Here is a 26,937-nt window from a genome sequence, read left to right as displayed (position 1 = left end):
GATTTTCAGTTTGTATATTGACCTACTCTAAATTTGCTGATGATTATTTCATTTCCTGTGGCTATATTTATAACCATAAAGTTCTTACTCATACAAAACTCTCCTAGGCAAGAACCTGATTGAGTTCTGTAATACATCAGCGTTACCAGGAAAGATCAGACTCTTGGCTGAATTCTGCCCTTAGTTTTCCATGATGTTGGTGTTCACCTACCCAAGGAGAGGATGTCCCGCTTTGCCTGGAACACAACCATATTTCCTATCACAGATGTCTGTCAGGCAGTCGTTTATCACAACAAAACCAAAACTAGGTGTTACAAACCCCTGCTATGCTTCAGCCAGAAATAAATGATCAAATCACACACTCTTGAAACAGCTCTATTCAAAATGCTATGCAGACCATAAAAATATTGGCCTCCTACCTTAAAAACAGATATAATTCCATAGAAAATCTCATTTTCAGTAAAGCTTATTTCTAATCTGGAGAAATGGTGATTGCATTATTAACAGCATGAAATACAATACAGTGCTAGCTCGAAGCTCTCAGTCTAATTTTCTTTACAGCCTGGGCTAGTTCTTGGCTGCCCAGAGTGTCCTGTGGAGGAGCACGGTACCTTAGCAATAGAGAGATCAATTTTCTTGCCCATTTTTGGGACATGGCATTCTGTGGAAACAGGAGATTGCTTTAAACACTCCTTCATTTTAAAATACTTCTTAGAAACAAAGTATCTTCGAATCACAACTTCAGAGTTAAGTAACCAATGCTTTCTTAGGCGTAGAAGTTGAAAACATGTTTTTAAGAAGAGGCAAGTCCAAAACAGTTGAAAGATGCTAGTTTTGAGCACAGCTTTTTCATGATCTTTCAGAAATTTATAGTTTTTCTCTTTAATCGCATTTTCATTTTGCGTATTTCTTTTAGTAATTAGGATTTTTTTGCAGAAGTACTGGCAAGAGATTATGTAAAATTTACAGTTTAATATCAGATATTATGTGAGCATTGTAAGTGACCATGCAGAAAGAGCCCTGTTAAGATTAGAAAAATGCAGAAAATAAATAGATTAGTGCAGGAGGTCCTATTCACTCCTCTTTTTAAACTGGAAGATAAAAGTCACTTGTAGTTTCTGCAGCCTGGCTGATGCTCTATCTAATTTTATAACACAACATTTTTCACAGGTATACCTTAACAGATACTTTTTATGGATCTTTTACATTCCCATTCACACCTACTTGATCAACTTCCTCTCTCATTAATGACTGCATAGACTGCAGAGCTAGCAGGATTAAAAAGGGAAAAAAATATTTTGTGTTTGCCCTCTATGAGAAGAGAAGAGCAGTTAGTTCTGGTAAATTTTAATTCAATGAATTGTGACTTTGACAAAAAACATTCACGTAGTTTTACTTTGTTTGGAGTAGAATTCTCTTTTAGTCAGATTTTAAGCAGTTATTTGGATGTTCATTCCATACCTTGATAAGAGTTTGTAGTTTGGCAAATCTCTTACCAAGCATAAGACTTTGGAACAATTTCTTTTTTGCTGGCAAGCTATGTGAAGATCCTAAAAATACCCTAAAAGATCCAGGCACCCTTAAAAGGCAGTTATCTATCTCCTGCCTGGCATATGCCCTTAGCACAGAACTTACAGCACTGGCTTCTCAGTGTTACCTGAAGACTTATAGGGAAACAAAATAAAAAAGAATCATAAAATGATTCTCTGTAATTTTTAAAATAATTGTTAACAGTATGAAGTTGTTATATCACTATTTGTTTTAACTTGGAAAAAAAAAAAGTGTAACAACTGCTCTTTGTCTTTAGAGAGGTTCTTAGAAGTATGGACATGTGAAGGAAGTAGAAAAACAACATGGTTATCATTTGTATGCAAACCACACTAGTTTCCCAGAGGATGCAGAAATCTCATTAGGCTGTGTAATGAAAGACAGTATACATGGATATTTGTGGCTTTCCTAACTGTAGGGCAATTTGCACTGAACTGCAGATGCAAAGCTAGACTGTGGGTATGGAAAATAACTTAATGCCATCAACACGCAGGATGTTTTAACGCTTTAGGATACGTATTGTTTAAAGATCATGACACTGCTAAATGCGAGCAGAGCCTTGAAATCCATTCTAGCTCACAGCTTATCTCACATTTACTTGATTAAATGGTCATTAGGGTTTCAAAAACCACAGTAGATGAGCCAAGCTGCTTTCATGACTCTATAGGCCGTTTACGAGAAATGCACGTTAGGCCATTTTAAAGAATAAATCATAAACTAAACAGAGAAAATGTGAGTCATGGGTTTTACCGAGAAAATAACTGCCTTCTTACATCTGAGCTTGGACACCTCGTTGGTAAAAAAAGAGATGGCTGGTTTTAACTCTGTCCTAGCAAGCCAGAGCCCACACTGCAAACCACCACGAACGCAGTAATTTGACACAAAGGAGCAGGCCAGGGACTGAACAAGCACAAAGACTAAATTATCACTCTCCATTAAAGAGAGGGTGGTCCCGCCAGGTCACCACTCAGGTCACCAAACTAGCAATTTAGGGAGACATGCAGCTGCCTGCGTACTGCGCACAGACAAGGTATTTGACTCCTCGTTACCCAGAGTTTTATGAAAAAGTCATCTGCGATGTAAGTGATACCAACAGCCAGATCTGAAGCTCACTGAAGTGAAGAGATGGAAAGGGCTCCCTTGACTTGCAAGCTTCAGATCACACTGGGAACACTTCCATTGACATTTTCCAAACAGTTACACTCGCCTTTCCAAAATCTGTACGCGACGATTCTTAGATTACAGCTGAGTCATATGACATACTGTGTGCTTAAAAACTACCAATAATACAGGTATTAAAGTTGCTAAAAAATACCCCCCCCAACACACATTTTTAAAAAGCGCGTGCTGTTTTATTTACTAAGTGTTTACTGCAACTACTGACGTGAATTAAGTGTAAGGTCCCAACCACAGCACACTCCCGGGGCCGAATGAACGAAATGGAGCAAAGTCAGCCAAAAGGAAAAGCAGAATAAAACCAATAAAAACAGCGTTCCCAACCCCTCGGCAATCTCTATCTGCACGCAAACAGAAAGCTGAACAAATCCATCTCAAAGCTGCCCCCTGGACACGCACCGTCTAGCTTAGGTTTCCAGCTCAGCTTCACCTCTGCGCTGCTGTGACTGAACCTGATCCTACGAATCCCCCAAAGCTAGACTAGGGCCTTGTATCTTCTGATGAAAATCTTGGATTTGAGTCAAACATGGAAGCTGTCCTATAAGCAAAACTATGAGGAGACGTATGCCTACAAGGAGGGTCTCGTGTTTAAGTTTGGTTTTCAAGAGCTCTCCGCTCAATTGCCAGCTCTTTCTCAAATGTTGCATGTGAGATTGGGCACCTCACTTAGGTAGAGCGCTCTTATCGCCCCCAGAAATATGTGGATTGGGCCTTGTAGACATCTTTGCGGTTTCTGGATCAGCAGAATTTACATTCACAAATGGAAGAAGGCGGATACAGAAATAAGCCGTTGTTTGTGAAATGCTCACATATTACGACAGTAGGAATAATAATTTTAGCGGTAGTTACCAGTAATAAGCCATCTTTTCTAGAACCTCCTTTACCAGATACCCCCTATTATTTAAAAAAGGATTTTTTAAACGAAATTGTCATGCCTTCAGAATGCTGCATAAACAGAAGGAGGTAAAATGGCACAAAGCAAAACCAGTTAAAAAAAATTAATGAAACTTTGACACTCCTTGGTATCTGCAATTTTCAGCTGTAATTACACTCTCAGTTTCTCCTCTCTTTTCCCAAATGTTTTCTCCAGGAGGCACGCATATTGGAATGGAGCAAGCTGAGAAAAATCCTTAACTTTAACTTTAGCCAAAAACTAAAAATAATAAATCTTTCTGAAAGGAAGCTCAGAAAAACCATGTTAAGTTCTTTCTTGAGCCAACAAGGATGTAAAAATAAGATATGATCTAGAATGCAGAAATCACTATGTCTCATCTATAACAAAATAGGACTTCCAGACTAGCACTAGGTTCTGGTCTGCCATGCAAAATGTGCCGATTTCTACTATATACTTCAAAATCTGATTTAACTTTCAAGATGCTGCAGACTTCAAACTGTAATCTTACCTAAAGAAACCGTTGCCTCACTCACACAAATACAATGCTATAAAATCGTGCCTTAGGGCAGGATATAGGAGACTACGTGTGTGTGTGTGTGTGTGTGGACGTTTAAAGTAAAGCTTGGTTTTGAAGAATTTTGCTAAAACCAAACACTCTCTGGAGTAATCCACATTGCAGGCTTTCATATCTGAATGTATAAAATCCCCCTGAATACAGAGATGTTATCAATATTCCTATCAGGTTCCAATAAAATATCTTTGCCCAGAACTTTATGAGGACAAGCCAACCTGAATGACGGTTAAAAGCTCATTAAAAAATCCTGTCATCATTCTCTCTACGCAGGGTCTAAAATCACACCTTACTTGGGGTTTCAGCAGTATCTGAAGCATTTTTAATTTCATTCCCTTGATGAACTACATTGACCACTTAGATTTGTTCAGCTGTTTATGTTTCACAAGCATGCTAATCACACAAGTGATAAATGCTATCACTTGGGAATTTTGCATTTTCAATTGACTCTCAATAATTCTTACAATTATAAACATTAGGTCATAGTCTCAGAGTCTATCTTTAAGGAGGCAATATATCCTGGAAAACCATTTTCCTTGTGTGGTCTCAGCTCTAAAACACCACTGGCAAACAGTCAGCGAAAACACGAGCAATTTAGGTTTTTATCCCACAGTAAATATCACTCTTCCACTTTGTTCCTCAAAAGAAATCACTATTAGGGCTTTGTGGGCACTTAACATAACTTCCTACCCGTATCTTCCCCACTCAGTAAGTTTTAATGCCAGCTTATGCAAGACACTGATAGTAGCAGGATGTGACTCCTGCAGCCAGCCCCAGCCCACGGCAGCCCTCCATCTCCTCAGAGCTGATGAGCGTCTTGTGAATTGGAGGAAGAAAGGTGCTGGGGATGAAGAGCGGGTTCTGCAGATCTTCCAGCCTAGAGGTCTCGTGTAGGAAGGCTCAGGACAGTTTTCCTCCAACAGCAAGTCACTGTGTTCACAGTCTTACTCTGATAGGATTTATAGCATCTCCCTCACATGAGAAAAATGCTTTCGATGCAGCACGCATCTTAATTTGCCAATCGGTGGCCCTCAGCTAATATTCTCCGTCTAACAGTAAACCTGGTTAGTGGCTCAGCAGAGACTAGATTTGACAGGTTTTTGTTCATTCCAGGTCCTAAGACTACTTTAATACTAGAAAGTAGCCCCTTATTAACTTGTTGTCTTGGTATACTCTTGAGACAAAGGGCATTGGCCTCAAAACGTACTTACTATGAAAAAGACACCAAAAAAAAAAAACCCCAGGCATTTCAACGAATGATCCTTAGTCTTACTACTGGGTTGATAAATATTGTCAAGATTAACTAAATGTGTCAGTCAAAAAATAAGCCAACAATAAGGAAAAGTTTGTTCTGATAACGCAGAAGAAACCAATACCAGTATTGAGTTGCATAACTGAAAGTTTGCATGGCCCACGCTCATAGGAAATGCATGCTCCCCTGCGCAAGCACGCAGGAAACCTGCACGTCAGCAGCAGACTTCAGGACACCCAGCTAGCATTCGATGAGGGACATGCTAAGCCAGAGAGGGAAGAGAGGCCTTTTAAATGAATAATTTTCATTGTCAGACGTTTGGTAAGAATATGCACTGCGGATGGGCCACAGCACATCTTTTTTAGCTGGTAGTCAGCCATGCTGCACGCATCACGGCTAGCTTTCGAAATACAAAACACCAGTTGTATCATCAGAGCTTTTTTTATTTCATCAGTGCCCTATGAAATGAACAGAGAAATTAAAAAATGTCAGCCTAGTTTGGGCAAAAAAAAAACCTGACAGAAGCAAACAAATGCCATATGAGCATCTAAAAACCTTTCATACGGACTAGATGGTTAGCTGGTAAAAACTAGTCTAGATCTGTTGATGAAACAAGACAATTTTAGGCCAGTTAGCAATAGGGTAACTTCTTTTCCCTCCTCCCCTCAAATTCCTGCATTGCTTGAAGATTTGAGAAAACGCGCCTAATTTCTGCATAGACCACAGTTTTCTATGCTGATTCCATTCTGAAGTGTACATTGAGATCACATTCAAAACAAGTGGCATAGAGATCCTAAAACCCACTAAAGTTACATCTCTTTCCTCACTTTCTCTTTGCTTTAAGGTTAGAGCAAGCTTATAGTTGTCACAGCTTAAAATACTGTTTCACATTTCACTGTAATCCATGTATAAATTATGTATACGAGGAATTGTCAGATTCTATAAAATGCTTCCCAGTGCTAATTTTACATTTGGATTTTCGTCTCAATTGACAGATACGAGAGATCGTATATTGCCTGAGAGAACCTTACTTCTAACACATCTCAGGAGGCTAGAGTAATTTGTGTTCTTCCATTCTTTCCCATAATACTCAATCATTTCAGACTTTTCCAAGAAAGTTAATGTTTCTTGACGTCTCCACCCATTTTTACTAAATTAGACCCCCTCTAGACATCATTGCCAAAATAACAGCATGAGATACAATTATTGGCTTTAAGACCAGAACGATATTTTCAAATCCTGAAGTAGATACAGTAACTGCTCTTTACCCACAATAAGTAATTGTAGCCATATTGTGGGATTTGGCTTGTTTTCCATTTTTCTTTGGTGGATGCCACAGCAAAATACATATTCATATTCCTCTTCATATTTGGAAACAGAATGCAAAAAAACTAAAATTGAACATATTTTTGGCAGGAGGTTCCGATAGGCTACAACTGTGGGAAGTGTTCCCAGCCACCTGACAAAGGATGCCCTGGCTCCTTGGTGGCACTGAGCACATCAGCTGCTGCAGGCTTCAGGCCCCATGAGCTACAGGTTAGCACTTTTGAACACGAGGTCTTTAATGCAAGGAATTTTGGTACAGGATTTGATTTAGGTTGAAATTGCAGTTTGGAGTATACTAACCCACAACAAGGAACTTCATCTTCTCAGCACCCTAATTTTCTGGAAAAAATAAACACGTAAACACAAACACACACAAATCTATGAGTTTTTCTTTCTACAGAATGTTTCATCTAGTTAATTTCACCAAAACGGTAACTTCTGACCTTAATCTTGTCAAATTGCTTAAATGGCACAGAATATTACATCTCACTTAACAATTCCATCAGGATTTGGAAAAAGTCATTGGTATTGTTGACTTGTATTTTTTACATTCTCTTTGCTATATGTGTAAAATTACACAACCGTCACCGTGTGGCACATGCCTAGAGTAAGTCTCCATGTGACTGCATTACTCTGAAATTATATTTCCATACCCTGAGCCCTTCTCACAGTTAGTCACCAACTATTGCAGTAACTATCCCTAAAGAGCTGTTAGTGACCATAACGAGCACTAAATGTGTCAGTAAATCTCAGATATTTGGCAAGCTTGGACTTCTGTCCATCAAGCAATCAGAATGCCTTTGGGGAGCCTCTGCCACCATGACTCACGATTGAGCTGTCCTTCATTCAAGTCCCAGTGAATTTAAAAAAAAAAAAAAAAAAACAGAATCTGACCTCCAAACCCTTAAATGCAGAAGGTCAAGAGAAAACAGCTCTAAACGTTCGGCTGGAAGTTAAGTGGATGGCTGGGATGCATTCGCCTTGACTTCATCCTGTAAATCTAGTTCCTCATTCCATAGTAAGATCCTACTCATGATAAAAATCATCAAGATTAAGCAATTTCTACACACAGCAGAAGCAACAGCCTTACGCTCTCTCTCTGGCCACTGAACGATTTCAAACTTTCTGTAAATTATTTTTTCAAAGACTCTTCTGTTCTTGGCTGAGAAATACAGGGAAAGGCTCCATGAGGCAGAGGGCTCATTCTCATAATGCTAATTATCCTGTTTAGGATTCCTGTTTACAGTAGTACAGAAAGGATGTGTTTTGTCTTCACGTGCCCTTAAGTAAACCTAAGGCCTGACCTTGCAGCCTCTGGAACACAGTCACGTCTGTTTGGGAGATAATATCAACTCACGTCGCTCCTGTATCAGCTTTCTGCTGGCATCAGTTCAGTTCTTCCTATAAGCAATAATCTCCCTTTCCTCAACCCTCAGCTCTTTTGAAGCTTTTATGGGAATAACTGCTGCTTTCTCAGTTACTCCAACTTTAAGGGTCACTGGTGAGTCAACCTCCAGGTCAGCTCTTTGCCCCGATACTATTCAGTAACAAGCATCTGTGAAAGTCACCTACTCACAGAGCAAGACAACCCAACTCTGTGCTCTCCTAGCGAAAGAAAACAAAGCCAAAATATCCCATCGTGTATACAGCAACCTCTGGATTGGATTTGAACAGGCAGTACACGGACAAAAGGCTCTTTTTTTCTACATATGCCTCGAGCCATCTAGTCCCAAAGCTGCCACTTTTAACAACTTAATAAAGAGCAAGGTTCTGTTTTTTGAGCAACACCATTGGCTGTTCTCCCAAAACATATCCCCCATGATACTCACCTGCTTCTATATGATATCTGCACAGATCTGTGGATTAGGTACTGAGAAGAACATACCTAAACACTTTTCTCCACCCTCAAAAATCACTACAATAAAATAATGTTAGCTAATTAAAAAACATAATTTTTCAAGATTTCCTGCACATTGATGACATTAAGGCTCTAACGATAGTTTAGCTTTTAAATCATTCCATACAAAAGGCTTACCATGACTTAGGTCCGTGGTAGAGACTCTGACATTTAAAAAAAAAATATTATCCTTCTAGGATTCAGAAAATAAAGTCAGCTTTGTCTAGGGGTAGACAAAGCATGCTCTGCTCTAAGTGTGTATTAATAAGCTCCTTGGGAAGATCTTCAATTTAAATAAAATTCTGTTTTATAGCAAATGTTTTCTATATTTCCTTGTTTTGTTTGTTTCCAGGGATATTTGTTCTATGTTAACAATGACAAGGGAGAGATTCATAAAGAGACAGAACCATCACAGGATGTTGAGCACAGCTATGGAAGTCATTCAGACAAGAGATAAGATTTCCCACGTTCACCATTTTCAATAACAAAACTAAAATCCCAGCCAGAAGGCCAAGGAGGAAGGAGGACACAATATTAAGGCACTAGGCCATTATTTGTGAGACTGATGATTTCAAGTCTGCAGAGGAATTCAGTGGTAAAGCCACAGGCACTAGCGCGAGGCGCAGAGCTGGTGTCCTTAACAGCCCACTCGTGCTGACCCCAAAGGCCTCTAGGCTGGAGTAAGTAGAGATACAGACTGGGGACAGCTGTTTTTTTAGAGGTGAGTGCAACACTGGTCCTTCCCACGTGAGCTGGGAATACAGGGGCTCAACTCAGCCAATTGGACAATTGATTAAACGATACAGACAAGACAGAAAATAACTCGGTGCACAGTTTTGCAAGCTATTGCAAGAATCTGAGCTACGCAGCAGAGTGAAGACAAGTCCTCCAAGTCAGGTGCTTGCACATAGGCGCATGCAAGCCCTCACCCAACCATGCCCAGTCTACCCAGTGCAAACCTTTCCAAATCCAGAAGCCATATTGCCACATGAACAGGGAACTATGTCTTCACCTAATAGATCCTACGTCTTAAAGTTTGTTAGTTCAGACTCGACATCACTCAAATAGCTATACAGCTTTTAAACCAGGACTGCCTTGTAGCTTTCCAAGAGAAAAATTAGTTCTTTCTGCCTATAAACCTCTTCCCTCTCCCCATCAGAGAGGCTGTCCTCACCTGAAAGCCCTGGTAGTCCTCCTCTGTGCCTGTCCAAGGTCTGATTTCTCATCCTTGAAAGCTAATGACCAGAATTGCAGGCGCTATTCCAGGTGAGTTCTCATTAGGGATTTGCACAGTAGCATTAATATTTTCCCACCACTACCGAGTATACTACACAAGATGCCCTGCAGCACCACCCTTGCCTTCCAAGAAGTCTTCCTGTGGTTAAACTCATGAAATCAAACTTTTCCTCCTCTGTCCTTCCCAGCTGATGAGCCTCTAACTTCCAGCATCATCTCCTGATAGAGACAATTACCCCCGAAATCCCACCGGGGCAGATAAATTTACATTACCTACAACAAACTACCTCTTTAACAGATACATGGAGCAGCAAAAGGTTTAGGTGATGTCAGTTGGGTGTCAGTCCTGCCAACTTTTGACCACTATTTATTTTCTTTCATTCCCAAATATTTAAATATCAGAGGTGACGATCCACCATACAAAAGTGTTAGAAAAGCACAAACTTTCCAGAGATTACATATATTCCTCTAGGAAAATACTGGAGAAAGGCTGACTGAGGTGACATTTCTAAAGCAGATAGAAAATATATAGCTTTCTCTCTGCAGATGCACACCACTTTGGTTCTTCTCAGACGTCTACACAAGGGGCATTTCAGCCTTCTGATGGCTCAGGATAGCCCAGGAGGGAAGAAAAAAAAAAAAAAAAGGTCTTTCCCTTATTTATTCAAGTTAACCGGCCTTGCCACCATGCTTTTCAGATTAGGGGTTTCATAAGGCTTACCCTGCATCTCCACATTTCCAGCTCTGTGCTCCCCAACACGGAAATTATCTTCCAAGTCTGGGGTTTCCATAGCCCTGTCCCTAATTGCTACATTTCCTCGCTGAGTTTTTCCAGTAGCCTTGTTCAAGCTGACTTGGCACCCCTTTTTGAGCCACATCACTTCTGTGATGACCCCATGAATCCTTCCCCAGCAGGTTCTTGCACCCCAAACATCTGTCTACCCACCCAGAGATCCTTCCTGCTCTGCTCTGCCGGGCTCCTGGGCTTATGCACCAAGACAGTCCAGCATGATCATCATATAAAGAGGAATATACAAAAAGGCTTTTCTGAAACAAACTGAGTGGAAGAAGACTAATTTTCTGATGAAAACCTGTGCATCTTTAATTTTCTCTCTGACTCGCCTCATTGTATCATATCATATAACGTAATATGAAAATCTATGAAGGGACTGTGTAAACCTGCCACACTTTGATGCTGATGGCTGCTCCTCCTTTCTGGACAACCTGATTCTCGCTTTGACAGAATGGCACGTTCTCCTGCTCCTGATAAGACTGAGGTGTTTTCCACTTCTAAACTTACACTCAGCACCGTTAAATAAAGTTGAAACGTATCAGAACAAACAAAAAAGGGAATGCAGCTTGGTAGTTCTGTACAAGCTTCGAGGCAGCTTGGTAGTTCTGTACAAAAATTCAAAAGAGCTATAAGTAGTTTTTCCTTTTTTCCAGAAAGGAAAAGTGCAGTCCCATGACCAAAAATACTGCTGAGAGTCTTGGATAAATAACAAGAGAAAGGGAAAGTCTGTACTGCAGCCACCCGGAGCTAGTGTACCTAACCTTAAAATTAAGTGTCTTGTCTGCTGTCTGGAGTTCAAGGATATTGATAAATGCAGGAGGATTCAAAGAAGAACCGTGAGAATAATCTGAGGGTTAGAGAACGTGCTTCGAGTGGGGGAGTCCAGGGGATCATCCTAGTCGGCTGGTCAAAGATATCTAATACAGCCTTGATCATATACTAAAATGAGATTTGTAAATCATTTTTTTCCCACATCAGTAAGGTGTAAAGTGTGACCACACGTAGGAATTGGCTGCTCCTTTCCGGTCCTATATTCCATATGCCTTCTACTTAAGCACAGATGCTCAGATGATATGTGGGCATCTTACCCGCTCTAAAATCAATGCAGTTAAGTATCTAAACTGCTTTGATTATCTGTGCCTTGGTGCATCAGAGGGCTGAGACTAAATTTACACTGATCTTGAAAACACAGGGCTGTAAATACAAAAGACTGATTACAATTTGCAGTAAAGATGCATCAGTCCATTGAAGGTTTCCAACATTTTGTAAAATTGCACAACTTTTATTTATTTACTTATTAATAAATAGCCCAAAACTGACTATCCAAATGCATTATGCGAGAATCCAAGCTGCTTTTTAAAATCCTGCATCACCCACAACCCAAAATAATTTTAAAAATCTATGACACAAATTACTAAAAAAAAGAACTTAATTGTTCATACACAACAACTGCTGAGTTAGATGATTCCTGCTAAAACAAGATCAAACTACTTCATTCTGAAGAGAACTGGGAGCCATTTCACAAAAGCTGAATTCCAGGGGCTAAAGCCCGTTTTCACCATTTGTTTAAAGCAGCATAAATCTAGGGAAGCCCAATCAAAGCCAATGGAGCTATATTCAATTTGCATTGGTGCTGCAAAACGGATCTTGACTCTGGCTAGCTTTTTTGTTCACAGGCACTAGGAAACAAACCAGAGGTATTCTTGCTGTCTTGGCTAAGACAGTAATTTGTTTGGCATTTCTACGTGTATAGGCTGCCATATCGCAATCCAAAATTCCATTAAGGAAATCCACGTTTTGCCCCTACAGACGTCTAAGACATTGCCAGAGCTTTCCTAACTTTAACAGTTAAGATCCTAAGTTTATAAATAATTTTCTGTTGTTATGATTTTCAGCTATATGCTTTAAGAAGAAAAATTAAGGGCTGTATGGCTAATCCTTTGTCTAAACAATGGGAATGACTAGCCATCTAACTGTAGCCTATGAACCACCTAGGAACATTTAACCAAGCAGTACATTAAGGAAAATTTACTTTTTAAGAAGGAAATTAAAAAAAAAAACATTTTGTAAGCAACAATAATAAAAGCTTACTATAAATGATGCAAAAAAAAAAAAAACTCAGCAGATGTTCGGGTCTCAAAGTCTTTTAGAGATAACACATTTAGTCTGAATAGAGGAGCCGAATAAGCTGCCACGCTCTGTGCGCCTGTTGTTATTTTTACAGCTGCTACCAAATAATGAAAAATTTTGTTGCTTTTACTTGTAAAATTCGTGCTTCAGTAAAAAAGGAGTGCCAAAAGAAATGATTTTCTCCAAGACACTAATGGTTACGCTTGGTAAAGATATCATGAAAGGTTTGGGGGAGGAAATAAATGTGAACACTTTCCAATTTAGAGATAAAAGATGTAAAGGCATCTTCAGAGACAATCACCTTTATTTTGTATCTAGTAATAAGGCAAAATTTGAGACTACTTAAAGCCCCGAATTTAGCAAATTTTAAAAGACAAAAATATTTCTAACAGAATTTAGCTCCTATTTCTGTGTATTCATCAGGTACCTGCTCTTCCAAAGAAGCCTTCCTCAGGAACAGACTTAATTCACTCTATATAAATGGACTTAGGCATTGCAGTTATCTTAGAAAAAAAAAAGTTGCTTTTCCTTCAGTTTTTGAGATCTGGCTACAGAAAAGTCATTTTGACATTTCACCAGCTGTTCCAGGCCCACATTTTGGAAGACTTTGCTTCCCTTAGTCATTTTTACGAAGAACCTTGGGATGACTAAGGATTTATGATCCAGTTCTTACCCACAGCAGCCCCAGTTAGTTAGTGGAGGAACTGAGGGATGAAGCGTTTGATTAGGACTGCTTCTGAAACTCATGTTTCTCAAGTGTTTCCCACAAACACCGATTGCGTGTGTCTCACGAGCATGACACTCAAGAGACTTTTGCATTTCTTTCATACTGGTTTGCAACTCTTTTCCACATATACCCCATTGTAATAGGCAGGATATTGAATCTCTTAAGGCAGTTAATCTTCTTGCAACTGAGGCTAGCTTTCAGTAATAAATACTTGGGGTAGTTTTTCATTCTCTTGGCCATTGTATTTCCAAGAGTGAAGGTCAAGATGGCATTTAATGAAAGGACTGCTCCGTTTGTTTTGATTCTTTCTTCCAAAAGAGAAGCCCTACGGAGCAAAGCACCAAATTCTGCAATATGGAATATAGCCAAGGTCTTCAGTCCTGATACACAATTAAGAGGAATGTGAACACAGGAAAATTCCCTCTTTATTTCCATTCTGAAGATATATTTGTCACGCATTAAGTCTTTGTCAAGTCCTTAAGGAGAATTTCTTGGAACAATTTTCTTTTCATTGGAACAGCTTATAACTGTAATGGCTCTAAGGTCAATGGAAATGTTTGAAGTCTCTTTCTCCTGGTACTTAAATATACCCAACAGTACATATTGCAAATGAAGATGTGTAGATAAGTACATGTGTACGTGTTAGCCATTCTTTCTCCTGACTACTTGTTTTCTGCTTCTTTTTTCACTGCACCACAGCTATTTTCATTGGAGTTTTTCCAGTGATGTACCATTAACTTATTCCCACTGTGGAAATACTCTGGATATTTTTGCAACATAAGAAAACAATACAAAAATCTAATTTGTCTCTCGGTGGATATGAAAAAATATACTTTTAAAAGGGAGCATTTTTTCTTCTTATCTCAAACAGTAGCAGTGTGTTGAATTGGAATGACAATAAATCACCATAAGTAAACAAAGTCCAGCAAGTTATTTGAAGACTGATTTTACAGTGACCTTGTTTGCTACAACAGGAACACTATCCCCCTTCCAGGTAAGTTATCCATTTCTTTTTTCTGTGAGACAACGATAAATATTTTTTTTCCTCCATTTTATAGGTGAGAAAACAGCCCACACCAACATCCCATAGTAAACCTTGGCAGGTAACTAAAGACAGAATTTGGCATGATATGGCTTATTGAGGAGCACAGAAATTTAGCCCAAGATCTCAAACTACAACTTAGCTCCTGGCAAGTCCATCCTAAGATTAAACAACATTGCCTCCCAGGATCACAGTGGTGCCTCCACCGATGTTAATCTGGAAGGGCACCATAGAGACCCCTTCCAGGCATGCTTAATAAAACCACTGCTCAAATATGGGTCAGTGTGAGGACAAGAAACAGCACAGACAAGACTCTGGCCAACAAATCAGCTTGAAAAGTCAAGCAGGGAACTTGCTTCATTGGTAAGAAGCATTCAATCTGCTTTAATCACTTTTTGTGTTATTTTTTCATGGAACATTAAGAAGAATTATGGGGGAATTCCAAAACCAAAGCAATTTGGCCTAAGTCTAAATGACGTGAGTACAGCTATGGAAATGCAGACCTCTGCAAATCTGTTCTTACAGTATCATAAGTGATCGTTCACAGGACTTAAAAAGCAATCCTTTAACACAGGTTAGCTTCAAAGAAAAATCCAGGAGAGACTAGTCCTGCAAACATATTTTAAATACATTCATGCATTCTTTCTCTAGAAAACCTTTTGTGGGGACAGCCTCTTTACTAAACTTGCGTCAAAGTGAAATTCTGCTTTCTCTACAAGACATTTTAAAACTAAGAGGAAAGAGCAAGCGTTAACTTGGCCTAAAGGACAAGTCTTCCCCTCTCTTCCCCCTTAACTGTATAGATAGCTTACAGAGCCTGGAATCCTAGAGCAGACTCTTAAAAGATAAGTCCAAGAACTGAGGAGTGTAATGTCCCCTTCTTCTCTTCACCACTACTAATTTAGTGGGTTTGGTCCGGAAAAAGGATATGTGGTGAAATAAAAGGCGAGAGTCAGCAGGGAAACCTTTTCAGAAGCAACACTTTAAATATCTTCTAACTATTTTGCTATTGCACAGCTGGAAGTCAAGCAGGACAAGTTAGAAGAAAACCGTATACTACATTATCCATTTTTTACCTATATTCCATTTTTTTATTTCCTTATCTTAAAACCTTGAAATGAGAATGTTTCCATGATAAACATCCAATTTTTCACAGCCCTCCCCCATCTATCCATTTTGAAATTTAAAGTAGTTTCACCAACTGTTCTCTGAACATGCATTTTATGGCCTCTAGTGAATAGGAGCTCTTGTGGAGTAGAAGTACACCTGCTTCAGAAGAAAAAAAAAATCTAATGAGCATTTTTATCAAGATATCCATCAAAACAGCAATGTTTCTACATCTACCTAAGCATTATTTACTGTTTTCTGTATAACCCACATATCATGTAGCACATCAAGAAGTTAACGTTGAAGGCACCTCCAAAGTCACAGTCTGAGAAAACACTTACCCATAGACTATCTGGCTCATCATGGAGACAAACAGCCTGACCATGCCTGGGATCGTCTTGTTGCCGATTTCCAAGCAGTTGGCAAAGATCAGCCCAGACTGTAAGCGTGTGTGGTTGCTACCGTGCCTTTGTCCTGCCTTAGGAAGCCGTAGTCAAAAGCATGTATCCCCTGGTAGGATCAAGCATTTACAAAACAGTAGCGCTATTGATCCTTGATCTCGGTCACTCTCTGCTTCTGAATCACTAAGATCTACCAAAGACCCTCATCCCCATTTTCATCCAGTTTTTCCCATTCCCAGAAATACTATGTATTATAAAGATAAGATAATTTTCCCTTCAGCTATTTTTGTTTGAATTATAACTCATTTCAACTCTTAGAGGCAATAAGCTCCAAACTAAGGATTTTATCAGAATTTCAGACAGCAATATTTAAGAAACAATACTGCTTTCTTTGCTGCAGCTATGATAATAAACTCTATAATGAAAACTGGGTATCATAATAACATCTTGTTGAATAGGCAAGATGTCAGACTTACAATATATTAAATGTGTTGAATGTGATCATAAAGATATTAACATTCCACTGAGACAGCAGAGCTCTGAGCAGGAAGTTTACAATGAAATAATGCATCCGATAAAGTTTCTTTCTTTCTCTTCCGAAAAGAATTCTGAGTATACTCAGCTTTTTGTGGTACCTTCACATATTTTTCAATTGTGAGCTTTTTCCTATTATTCATAAAATATTACAATACTACTTCACCATCTAACTTTTTGGACTTATGTGTCTTTTTATGGAGAATTAGATTGTCAACCTTCACCCTCGAGGGGAGGGTAATGAGACCATAAAGCCATCGCGAACACTGCTGTTTTACACTGGAAGCTATGCACCACCAATTTCTCCATAGAAAGACTATTGTTCTTTATACACTTGCTAGTCCACATGAATATTGTCCTATACTACTTCAAGCTCTCTCTCTAATGTAACTTGCCTTTGACTTATAATAAGCCTATTCATTCTCCAAGAACAACTCTTTAAAAAATTCAGATTATTACTTTGATTTTGCCTTTCTTGCTCACTTGAAACATTGTGTATGCACTGTCTTTAAGTCACAGCCCATTTGAAAAGGAAGGAGGAAAAATTCTGACTGATGTGCATTCACTGCTGAATGGGTGCTAGCTAATATTAACACAGAGCTATATATAGTCAATGTGTATTTCACCTTATTTAAATTCCAGTAGAAATCATCAATTAAAATGGATGTGGCTGGAACTTAAACTTAACAATACCAAAAAAAAAAAAAAAAACAACTAAAGTACATGTTTTTAATAACTGGATGCAACTTAAATGCTTTATGGACTTATACTTCATTTTTTGAACCAGAATCAACAATGAAATCAACACAACTTGATGGAAAACACTCTTTAAGCAAGAAGGAGTTTCCAAACACAACTAAGCTCCGAGATTACTGTCTGCAACTAAAACTGTTTTTCCCTTCGATTGTCAAAAACAGAACTACCCTCGAGGAGATTCAGACGACTTGCTTTCTTCTCCTATGCCAGTGAGGAACTGAGTGCGCCCTGTATGGATTTTGCTCTCCATTGTTTTTGCTTATAATTGGAAAAACACAGAAGAAAAGTCAAAGTATAGCAACAGAATGACATTTGCTACTGTTAGTTTATAAAACAAGGCTCCATTAGTTTGCGAACTGAAACCACGTAACAGGAAATGGACAACAGAGAGAAAAATAATTCTAAGCACAACGTTGGGGGAAGTTTTTATTGTAAATTTAAAGCCAACTCTATTTCCATGGGCTGTAGGCTCAGCTCTTAGTAAGTGTGGATTCTAAAGACAGGAACATTGGAATGATCCATATACCACCTGTAAGAGACATAAGCAACGTGAGTGAAGCTCACCAGAGCCAACCTTCTCCCTGCCATTGACTTAACACAAAATGAACTCAGTGCAGTCCTCTGACCCCAACAGCTCCAGTCCAAGTGACGCTACCACTGAACACTCAGCAATGATGCACGCATTCAGAGAAAAGTCGCCTCAGGACTCGGGGCACAGTGCTAGAGCTAAAATAAATAAACTCAAGGTTGTGAGCACCCAGCACAGTCTCAGTGAAAAAAAGTCACACATGCCCAAAGCTACCAACATTGCACAACAGTGAGCGCAACCTGAAACAACATATACCAGGTAAAGTCTCTCTGCACATCTGTAAATCAACAGTATGGGGCAAGCAGGATAAGCCCAGCACATCTACTTTGAGTGGTCTGGTTGACACGCACACTAACTGCTCCCCCAAGCCCCCAAACATCCAACATCCTGGGCTGTTAGGTGAACAAAAAAGCAAACAGAAGCAGCAAAAGTCTCAGAAAACCTGTTCCCCACATGCTTTTCCTACTGAACAGCGACTTTCACAGCAGAATATAGGCAATCCCATATTACCTGGGATTTCTAGCAAGCCTCATCTATTTTTCCAAGTGTAGTTCAAATAGTTGACCTAAAATTACTTCCCATCAAGTTTGTGGTATCACAAAGAGTGAAGGGAAGCTGAACTGAACAAAAAATGAACAGGAGATTTAAGTATCTGCCCATAATGTGTTCTCCTTGCCCTCATATTCTCCCTCACTTCACTGCAGGGAAGAGAGATTTTCCCAACTGAGTGAAGGAAGAAGGTAAGAGTCTGTCAAGGGCAGATGCAGCAGCCCTTGTAGCTTAACTCGGAGTCCGGTTGGGAGAACAAGCTTCTTCCCTGGTGTGTGTTTGTTTGTTTATTTGTTTTTAGCTGATGTTTTGTTTGTCTAGGTTCTACTTAAATAGATGAAATCTGGAAACATTTGAATTATAATTGCTTGGGAGGTCATTACCCCCCTTCTATCACCCACCCTATTTAGGTGAAAACACCAGAGATGAACTTTTCCTTTTTTTTTTTGTCTTTAGTCATCTTCTTCTGCCTGTTCTAGGCCCTTGTTCTTTCTTTTTCCTTCCTCACTCCTTCATATATTTACCCTTTCATTCCTCACTTTTCTATCTTCTCTATTTTGACTGCAGTCAGTACAGAACAATCCAACCCAATGGCTCTCTATCACAATAGGAGCGGTAATACAAGCAATAATAATGTCATGCTGTTAGCAAGAGAGACGGCAATCACTTTTTTAAGGACAAAGCACCTGACCTTAGGGAGCATATACAATACTTACTATAATTACCAAAGTCATATTCCCTTTGGCAGCCTATTTTTATTACATATTCTGTATCAACCACGGGAGGCCCTGGGGCTACTATTTTGTTTGTCTGGAGTCTCTGGGCTAGACAAAATGCCCCAGAAAGTCAGTTCACATTTAACCCTATATTCTGTAGATGAAAACCGTAATGTAGTGCACCTGGATTTCATTATTGATCAAACCACCAAGGAGGGCACTTATCATGTAGCTCATGGCTGCCAATTTTAAAATTCTCCAAACTGCTTTGATGTGAACATCAAAAACTTCCTGACTACATGAACAACTATTTGCCAGACCTCATTGTTTAATTGAAGTAATTTCTAACTCAGTTTGCCAGTCGCAGTAATCACGCAAAATTCTGAAACATCATTTATTACATTGGTTCATTCTGGGGCAAATCATCTGTACTGAGGAGACACTGTACACTAAATCCACAGCACAACTGCATTTTGCTGCATGAGGCTATTCTCAAGCCATTAAAATCTATACTAAAATGTATATTACCAGCTATATTATATCTATATTTGTATGATTTCGGGTGAGCTAGGTTTCCCTAAGCTCACTGAAATTCAGTAAAAATCAAGACCCTTAGCCTTAGGATCTAAGGCAGCAAAGTGACCCAGAAAGTCATGGCTACCTGAATGCTGCTTGGAAACCTACAGGCAAGATGCGTATGGCTTCGGTGACAGGTATTCACATCATAGCTCAGGAATTAAGAGCAATCAGGTCCCTTGGCAATCGCAGCAAAGGAAGTCAAATCAAACTGGGGACTGACCGGATTCAGAACAGTGATGTCTAAAAGTGCTACTTTCAGAGCAACAATGAGAAAAAAATTCATAGGAAAGCAGACACAAACGTTTTACCATCACTGTAGTGTACTCTGTTTTGTGAATACGCAAGGTACCAAAGCTAAATTTTATTCATTCATAGGTGCAAAATTCTACCCGTGACGGCAATTTACAGTAAGAATTTTTTAATTTTATAAACAGATAGATAATAAAAAATTTTGCACTAGGAGAATGCTTAAGTTTGTTCTTGCATCTCCTGATAAACGTTGGGCCGGTGACTTTACTCAGAATTAGTATCAGCGAGACTCTGCCAACGGCACACCCTTCCCTCTATGCGCCCCTTCGTAGAGATGCTCAACATCTATTTTTCATGATGATAGTTTGCTGCGGAGTTCAAAAGGCCCAGTACCACACGTATAGCACAGGTTTCTGTACAGGACAAATAGATTAGTAAAATAAGTTCTGATATTCCTTGTTTTCAGTCCATTTGCTAAGTAACATTGCCGTACCTCTTTCTAGCGGCATCGACAGTATACACAGGCATGCTGCAGATGCTGATGTTACGCTGAGCGAGCCACACACTCAGCAGCTCATGCCACTTCACCGTTAAATTACGTGCAAAGGAAGAATTATGAGTTTGTGGAAACATAAAGAAACTCTCTTGGCAGCTGTGAAATTACAGCTGTTGTGTATGTTTACTTTTGTAAGACCAAAACAGAATACAAAATCTTATCCTCTCTTAAATTTTCAGCAGAACTCCACCATGCAGTACATTTCTCTGCAAGATAACTGGAGATTAAGTTCTCCTTTGCTCTAATCAGATAAATTTATTGTTTACAAATGTTATATTACAATGTCAGTCAGCGTTCTTTCAATTCTATTAAAAATAAAACAATCAGCAAAACTTTGGATAGGGAAGACAAGAGCATCAATAAAAAATCTCTAAAATGAACAGTCTGGAGATGACATTTTGTCATCTTTGCTTACTCCAGCTGAAAGCTCCAAAACTGTATGTAGCAATTGGAACTGTAATAGCAAGTTGGAAAGCTCAGCAACATGCTCTTTGAGTATCTGGGAACGAAGAATTGAGTATGGTCCCCAAGGGCATATTAGTGAAAGTGCTGCTCTTTCAGAAACAGCTACACTCTGACTTGCAATTACTTTTATCTTTTAAGAATGTGCAAAACGATACAGTCTATAAAAACAATAGTCTCCACCAGCAATATCAGGATTCAGTAGAGTAAAAAGAAATCCTTTTTGAGGCATGTGATCTCTGGTTAGCATCAGAACTAAGTAGGGTATAAGTATACATATATTATCTTCTGCACTACATTTGAATTGTCTTTTTGTTATGAAGTGTAATGTAAACTTTCAGGGCAAAATTAAAAACCTGAAATGCAGTGAAGGTCTCTGTAAAATACTTTTGCCTGCTGATTTTCAGATGCAGACGCTGACAATCTACATTGGAAGCAGCATTTTCACCCCGCTTAAAACACCTTTCACTTGGGAAGTTCTAGAAAAAGTTATTGGTTGAGTTTTTGAGCCAAGATTTGAATCGCAAAACATGACCTTTATTTGTATATGTAATGGTCTTATCTTTACAAAGATTTTATCACAATTAACAAGGATAGTTCTGCCAAACATCCTTCCTCTACACCACCAGCAATCTGCTGGTTCTTGCCGGCCCTGCAGAAGGAAGGAGCAGGAACGGATTCAGCCATTATATACATATAATTATGTATAATCCATCCCTTGAGGACCTCGTGCCCTTCACTTTCGGAGAGCGCTCACCATGATCTCACTGAGAAAGCTGGATAACTTTTCTCCCGAGGTGAGCAGTTTCTTTGTTAAAAAAAGGTTCTGTTTAGGCAACTCAACATTATTTGCAAGTTGAGAAGGAATTAGACAAAAAGTTTAGGTCAAATAAAATAAACAAAAATTCCCTTTGCCCATTAAGACAGCAGCCAGACTATTCTTCCAGGATGCACAGATCCAGGTTCACGTGTTCATCTGCTGATCAGAGCAAGGCTCAGTCAAGTATGATGGGCACTATCCCTTTCTGCATGCTGCTTTCATTAATTTAGCCCTTTGTTCTTATCAACAATTCCTCAAAAGGAGTAAAACTATTCATTTCAAGTCACTCTACAACAATATTTAATTATCTAGTGCCCAAAGGGATTTATGTAACCTGGGGACACAAACATTCTCCTTTTCCCCATCTGTTTCATGCCTGAATCTTCCTATGACTTGTGACTGACAAACAGCTTCCTACCAGCAACAGCTTTTGTTTAGTCTGTATGTTGTCATTCAGATATGTATTTACTATAATTAGTATCTATTCTCTCTCTGAATTGTAACTTAATATAAGATTTATCGCTCCCAATATACAGGACTTCATTGTGTGATCAGGCTTTGCTCTTTTTTTTTAAAAAAAGTAGGCAACACCAATAATTAAATTTTAGGCTGCTTCCTGACTTAACTATACCAGATTGCATTACAGACTCAGTCTCTTGAAGTTGGAAGTGACATAAGCCCTACCGTACTGTGATGGGAACACAGCTAAGGCAAGGGGTTGCCTCTTCTGGATACTGCTTTTTCTTATGGAAACACCCCGGGTCGCTGTCGATCAGACAGGCGGTTTGGGCAATCAGGTATCACCTCACTACGCACCACAGAAGCAGCGTTCTGTTGTAGCGTTTGCCGTGAAAATCAGTGAAATGCCAATCTGTAATGGAAAGGACTACTGCTAAGATGTATACAAAAATAAATTATCAAATACAAGCCATGTACCACACATGGAAGCACTGAAGAAAACCTCAGCAACATTCATTTAATTTAACGTGCCAACAAACTGTTTAAAAGTCTATTTGAAGGAGTTAAGCAGGTTAACATGACTTTCAAACAGCTGAGAGGGCAGAAACACATAATTAGGGCCTCATGCTCTCTTTCACGCTGCCCAGATTTCATCTATTTCAGCTGGGATCTTGCATACAGTGAGAATTCAAGGTCTTACAAGACTATTGCAGTCTTAAATCCCCAGTTCTCTGTTCCTACATGATGTGGCCGTTAGCACAGACTACTTCACACACTTTTGCATGCAAAAGTTTAAATAAAATTTGCGCTGAAAAGGTACTGTACAAGCTCCAACTTCTTTTTGCATCTGTTCCTCTGTACTCTTATGAAAATAAATACAGAGGACATCTAAAAAAATACAAATCAAACCAAGCCAAGGGCCAGACTGCACACATTCGAAAAGGAAAAATACATCTAATTATGTACAAGGTTGCTATGACCACAGGGAAAAATGCCAATATATTCTCAGTGCTTGGCCCCACTTTTGGCTTGGCCCTGCTTTTGGCTCATCTCTATTCATGAGTAAATCTGCTAAAAAAAATTTTCAAGAAATATTTTTTGTTATGAAGAGATGCTATTTTTATTGAAGTGTTCTGCAAACATGCTGATTGTCTTTAAAAAAAATCTAGCAGGAGGGAAAAAAAAAAGGACAAAATTGTTTTCAAGAATTTACGCTTTGGAAAATCTATTTTGTTTAGGAATTCTGACATCAGATTTCAAATGTATTCCTTTTTATTTGCATAACTGCACAACCTATCAGAAGTAGCAGTGTGTATTGCTCTATACCTGGCATGTTACAACATCATATAATGTTTATGTCAATTTGTTTCCCTTCTACACAAAAAGGCACTCTGGCCTAGAAAATAAATAAAATGTGCATGCTAATACTAAATAGCAGCTGACATTAGCTATCTTTTAAAACCATCTCTAACAATATATTTCAGGTATTTTACTATATGTAACTATTGTCATCATGAAACAGTGCAAAAAACAGACTAGTAAAATTAAAAAACCAAAATTTTGTAAGAGTAATTATTAGAATACTGAAATTCAGTTTCTCAGGAATCTGAAGTGAAAATTTTCCAAAAACACAGTCCTTTTGAGTTTCCTTTCCATCTGAAGTTTTCAAAATGTTTGCTGTCATTCCAAACTTGACAACTGGATCCCAAAGTACCCGAATGTCCTGTGAAGCGAAACCTGCCTTGAGATACCACAGGCTTAGCTGACAATGGCATGTGCTTCCTGCCACCTTGTTACTACAGAAATATATCAACATCAGCCTAGAAATATCAACGAACCCTAAATGCAGATGTGTCCTGTGGAGGTTACGCTCAAGTGTCTGCTGGAGGTACACCTGGCCACCAGGAGCCATTGGGATACTCTTCACCTTCAGCTTCACCACGACAGGTGGCTGCTGCAGCTGGTCCCTGCCAGAGCACCATGGACCTCAGAGGAGCGTATTTAGCAGCACAGATACGTTCTCCGCGCAAAATCAGTGCCCGACAAGTCTGACAAACTGCGTACCGTCATTGCAGAGATGCTGCCCCATTCCTGTGGTGCTCCTCACCCCAGCCTTAGCTGCCTGCTCTTGTGAAGGTACCACAAATCTCGTGGCATGCTTTGACTTGGATCCTTAGCCCTTGAAAACATGCTATTACATGGAAATGGATTTTGTCTTTTTAAATCAAAGCAGTCCTAGCAGTCATAGTTATAGACAAATTTGAAAACATCACCCAAAAAACCCTGAGTTGGAGGGCAGCCCCTGATTTGGAGACCCTAATTCTCAGTTGGGGATGGTCAATGCTGCTTCAGAGCAGGGAAGAGGGGAGAGCCAGGGAGGAGGAAGGCTCAGCAGAACCGGAGCCCAAAGGTCAGCAGTACCTCAGCGAAGATGAAAGACAGTACAAGGGGGACTTGGCAGCTGGACAGATTCCTGCTGTCTTTGCACGGTGACCCACAGCAGCCAGCAGAGCCTGCAAAGTCTTCATCTCACACACAAAAGCAGAAGCACTTTGCTAGGACAGATCTGGGAACAGGCAGCAGTAAGGACATAACTAACGGGAAGGGCACATGCGCACCGTCTTTGTACGGCTCCTTCCACCTCTGCCCTCCTGCCTTTCTCCTTCAATAACTCTCTGCCTTCTCTCAGAGCAGCCTCATCCACCCCCGTGCCCTGCTCCCGAACCAGAGACGGGCTGGAGGTTTCCCCCAAGAGCACCCCTCCTCTCCAAGCCTTACACACCGCCTCTCTCCAAAGCATGCTGCGTGCTTCTGCATACTGCAGAGCTGCCTAAAACCTGCTCTACCTTCACAGGGCAAGCAGGGAGAGAGTGGGATTTAGCAGCAAGGGTGAGGGAAGCCAGGAAGGTCTCTAGTCCCCACGTAACCCTTCACAGGGCACATAAGGATGCTACCCCTGCTGAGAACTGGATAGCAGCATGACACCTTTGCATTTGGCAGTGGCTGCCCAGCTAGCCGAGAGTGTGAATGAGCCCCAGGTGTGAGTGAGGCAGCACCCTGCTGCGCTGTGTTTTCGTGTTGCTCAAATGTCTATGCCAAACAGAAAACGCAGTGGATAGAAATGAAAAGTTTCCCTGATAGAAGTTGGGGGGGGGGGGGGGGAGAAAAGAATAAAGGAGCAGCCTTTAAGTGTCTCTCAGTTAAGACCAGCTTTTAAATGTCTCTCATTTGTTGATTTCTGTAAAACTTTTCATGAGCATCAATGTGCTTTATCACATTTTTGATATATGCAATGGCTTCACACACATGCTTGCATGCATACACACACAGAGCACAGCTGCCTCCACAAGGTGACCTCTCCCAAGAAGCAACTTTCATAGATTAAACATGTCTTTCGGGGATGGGAATAATCAGAGCACATCAGTAAAGTGATATGCGTGTGCTTGTTCTTTGTGTACATTTCTCAAAAAGCACATCTACTGTCAAGTGTTCTGGGACATTTGTCACCATTTAAACAGCTTTAAAATTCTTCTGAAAACAGATGATATTTCTCAAATACACAGCTGAAAAATGAAAACTCAGGGTTGGATTCATCTGTCTTAGTTTGAGAGGCCTGCGCTGAAGTCTCCCTCCAAGCTGGTCGCTGAAAAAGTTACTCATTCTGAGGGTATGATTCACCCACCTAAAAGTAAACGTCTTTTGGATAGGACAAATCCAGCTGATTTCACTGATTATACTGTAACCAGTGCAGCTGCAGCTCCAATGTACTCCTGGATGTATCCATCCAGGTGAGAGGAAGCCTCTCTCAGAGGCATCACTAACTGACAGCTCAAATAAGGCAACCCACGAACACACACACATCCTCTCCAGCGATGCCTTTGTCGAAGCGACATTTGCAGCTCAGTTACTAAAACCTTTCACTGGGGCAAAAGCCACCAGAGATGCCGGCAGCGTTGCTGCATGCTGCAGGGACTGTAAAGGCAACGCCGGGGCAGCCGGCCGCAGCCCTCCGCCGGCAGGGCAGAGGCAGATGGCAGGAGATGGCCCCGGCCCTCGCGGGCACAGCGCCCAGCTGCTACCGCCGAGAGCCGCGGACACGCGTGTCCCCCCACGCACTCTCGCCTCGGGCACAGCGCCCGGCCGCTGCCGCCGCGGACACGCGTGCCGCCCGCCGCGCTGCCCACGCGTCCGCGCCGCGCTCCCAGCGCTCACCTGAAGCAGGTGGTGAGCTCGCCCGTGGGCTTCAGGCAGGGGTAGCGGGTGGTGGCGATTTTGTTCTCGGAGCAAACCTCCCTGCGAGAAGGCGAAACGGGGAAAAAAAAAAAAGGAAGGAAAGAAAAAGAAGGTGGTGAATGGAAGGAACACGCAGGAAAACAGAAGCCGGTGGGAGGGCAACGGCGCCGGCACCGGGGGACCCACCTGTCGCCGTCCTGGGGCTCCTCCCGGTAGGTCCAGGCGTGCCCCAGCGCCAGGAGCAGCAGGAGCGGGGCCAGGCTGCGGGCCGGCCGCCCCATCGGGCCGCCTCTCCCCTGCGCGCCGCGCCGGCTCTGCCCGCCCCGGCCGGCGG

At 40.6% G+C, this 26,937-nt stretch overlaps 1 protein-coding gene across 1 annotated transcript in view; it reads right to left on the bottom strand.

Annotated features, from left to right (window-relative positions):
* LOC104147812 (collagen and calcium-binding EGF domain-containing protein 1) overlaps window positions 1–26,913 on the bottom strand; it is a 110,581-nt gene extending 83,668 nt beyond the window's left edge. Inside the window, exons 1-2 of the mRNA XM_068928919.1 lie at window positions 26,790–26,913; window positions 26,583–26,663 (exon numbers count right to left, since the gene is read on the bottom strand). Of these exons, the coding sequence (XP_068785020.1) occupies window positions 26,583–26,663; window positions 26,790–26,884 (176 nt within the window). The 5' untranslated portion in view covers window positions 26,885–26,913. The remainder of the gene's footprint in view (window positions 1–26,582; window positions 26,664–26,789) is intronic.
* Between the last annotated feature and the right edge of the window lie 24 nt (window positions 26,914–26,937).

The sequence above is a fragment of the Struthio camelus genome, chromosome Z, assembly GCF_040807025.1.
Source record: "Struthio camelus isolate bStrCam1 chromosome Z, bStrCam1.hap1, whole genome shotgun sequence".
NCBI lineage: Eukaryota > Metazoa > Chordata > Aves > Struthioniformes > Struthionidae > Struthio > Struthio camelus.
This window is presented reverse-complemented; position numbering and strand designations above follow the sequence as displayed.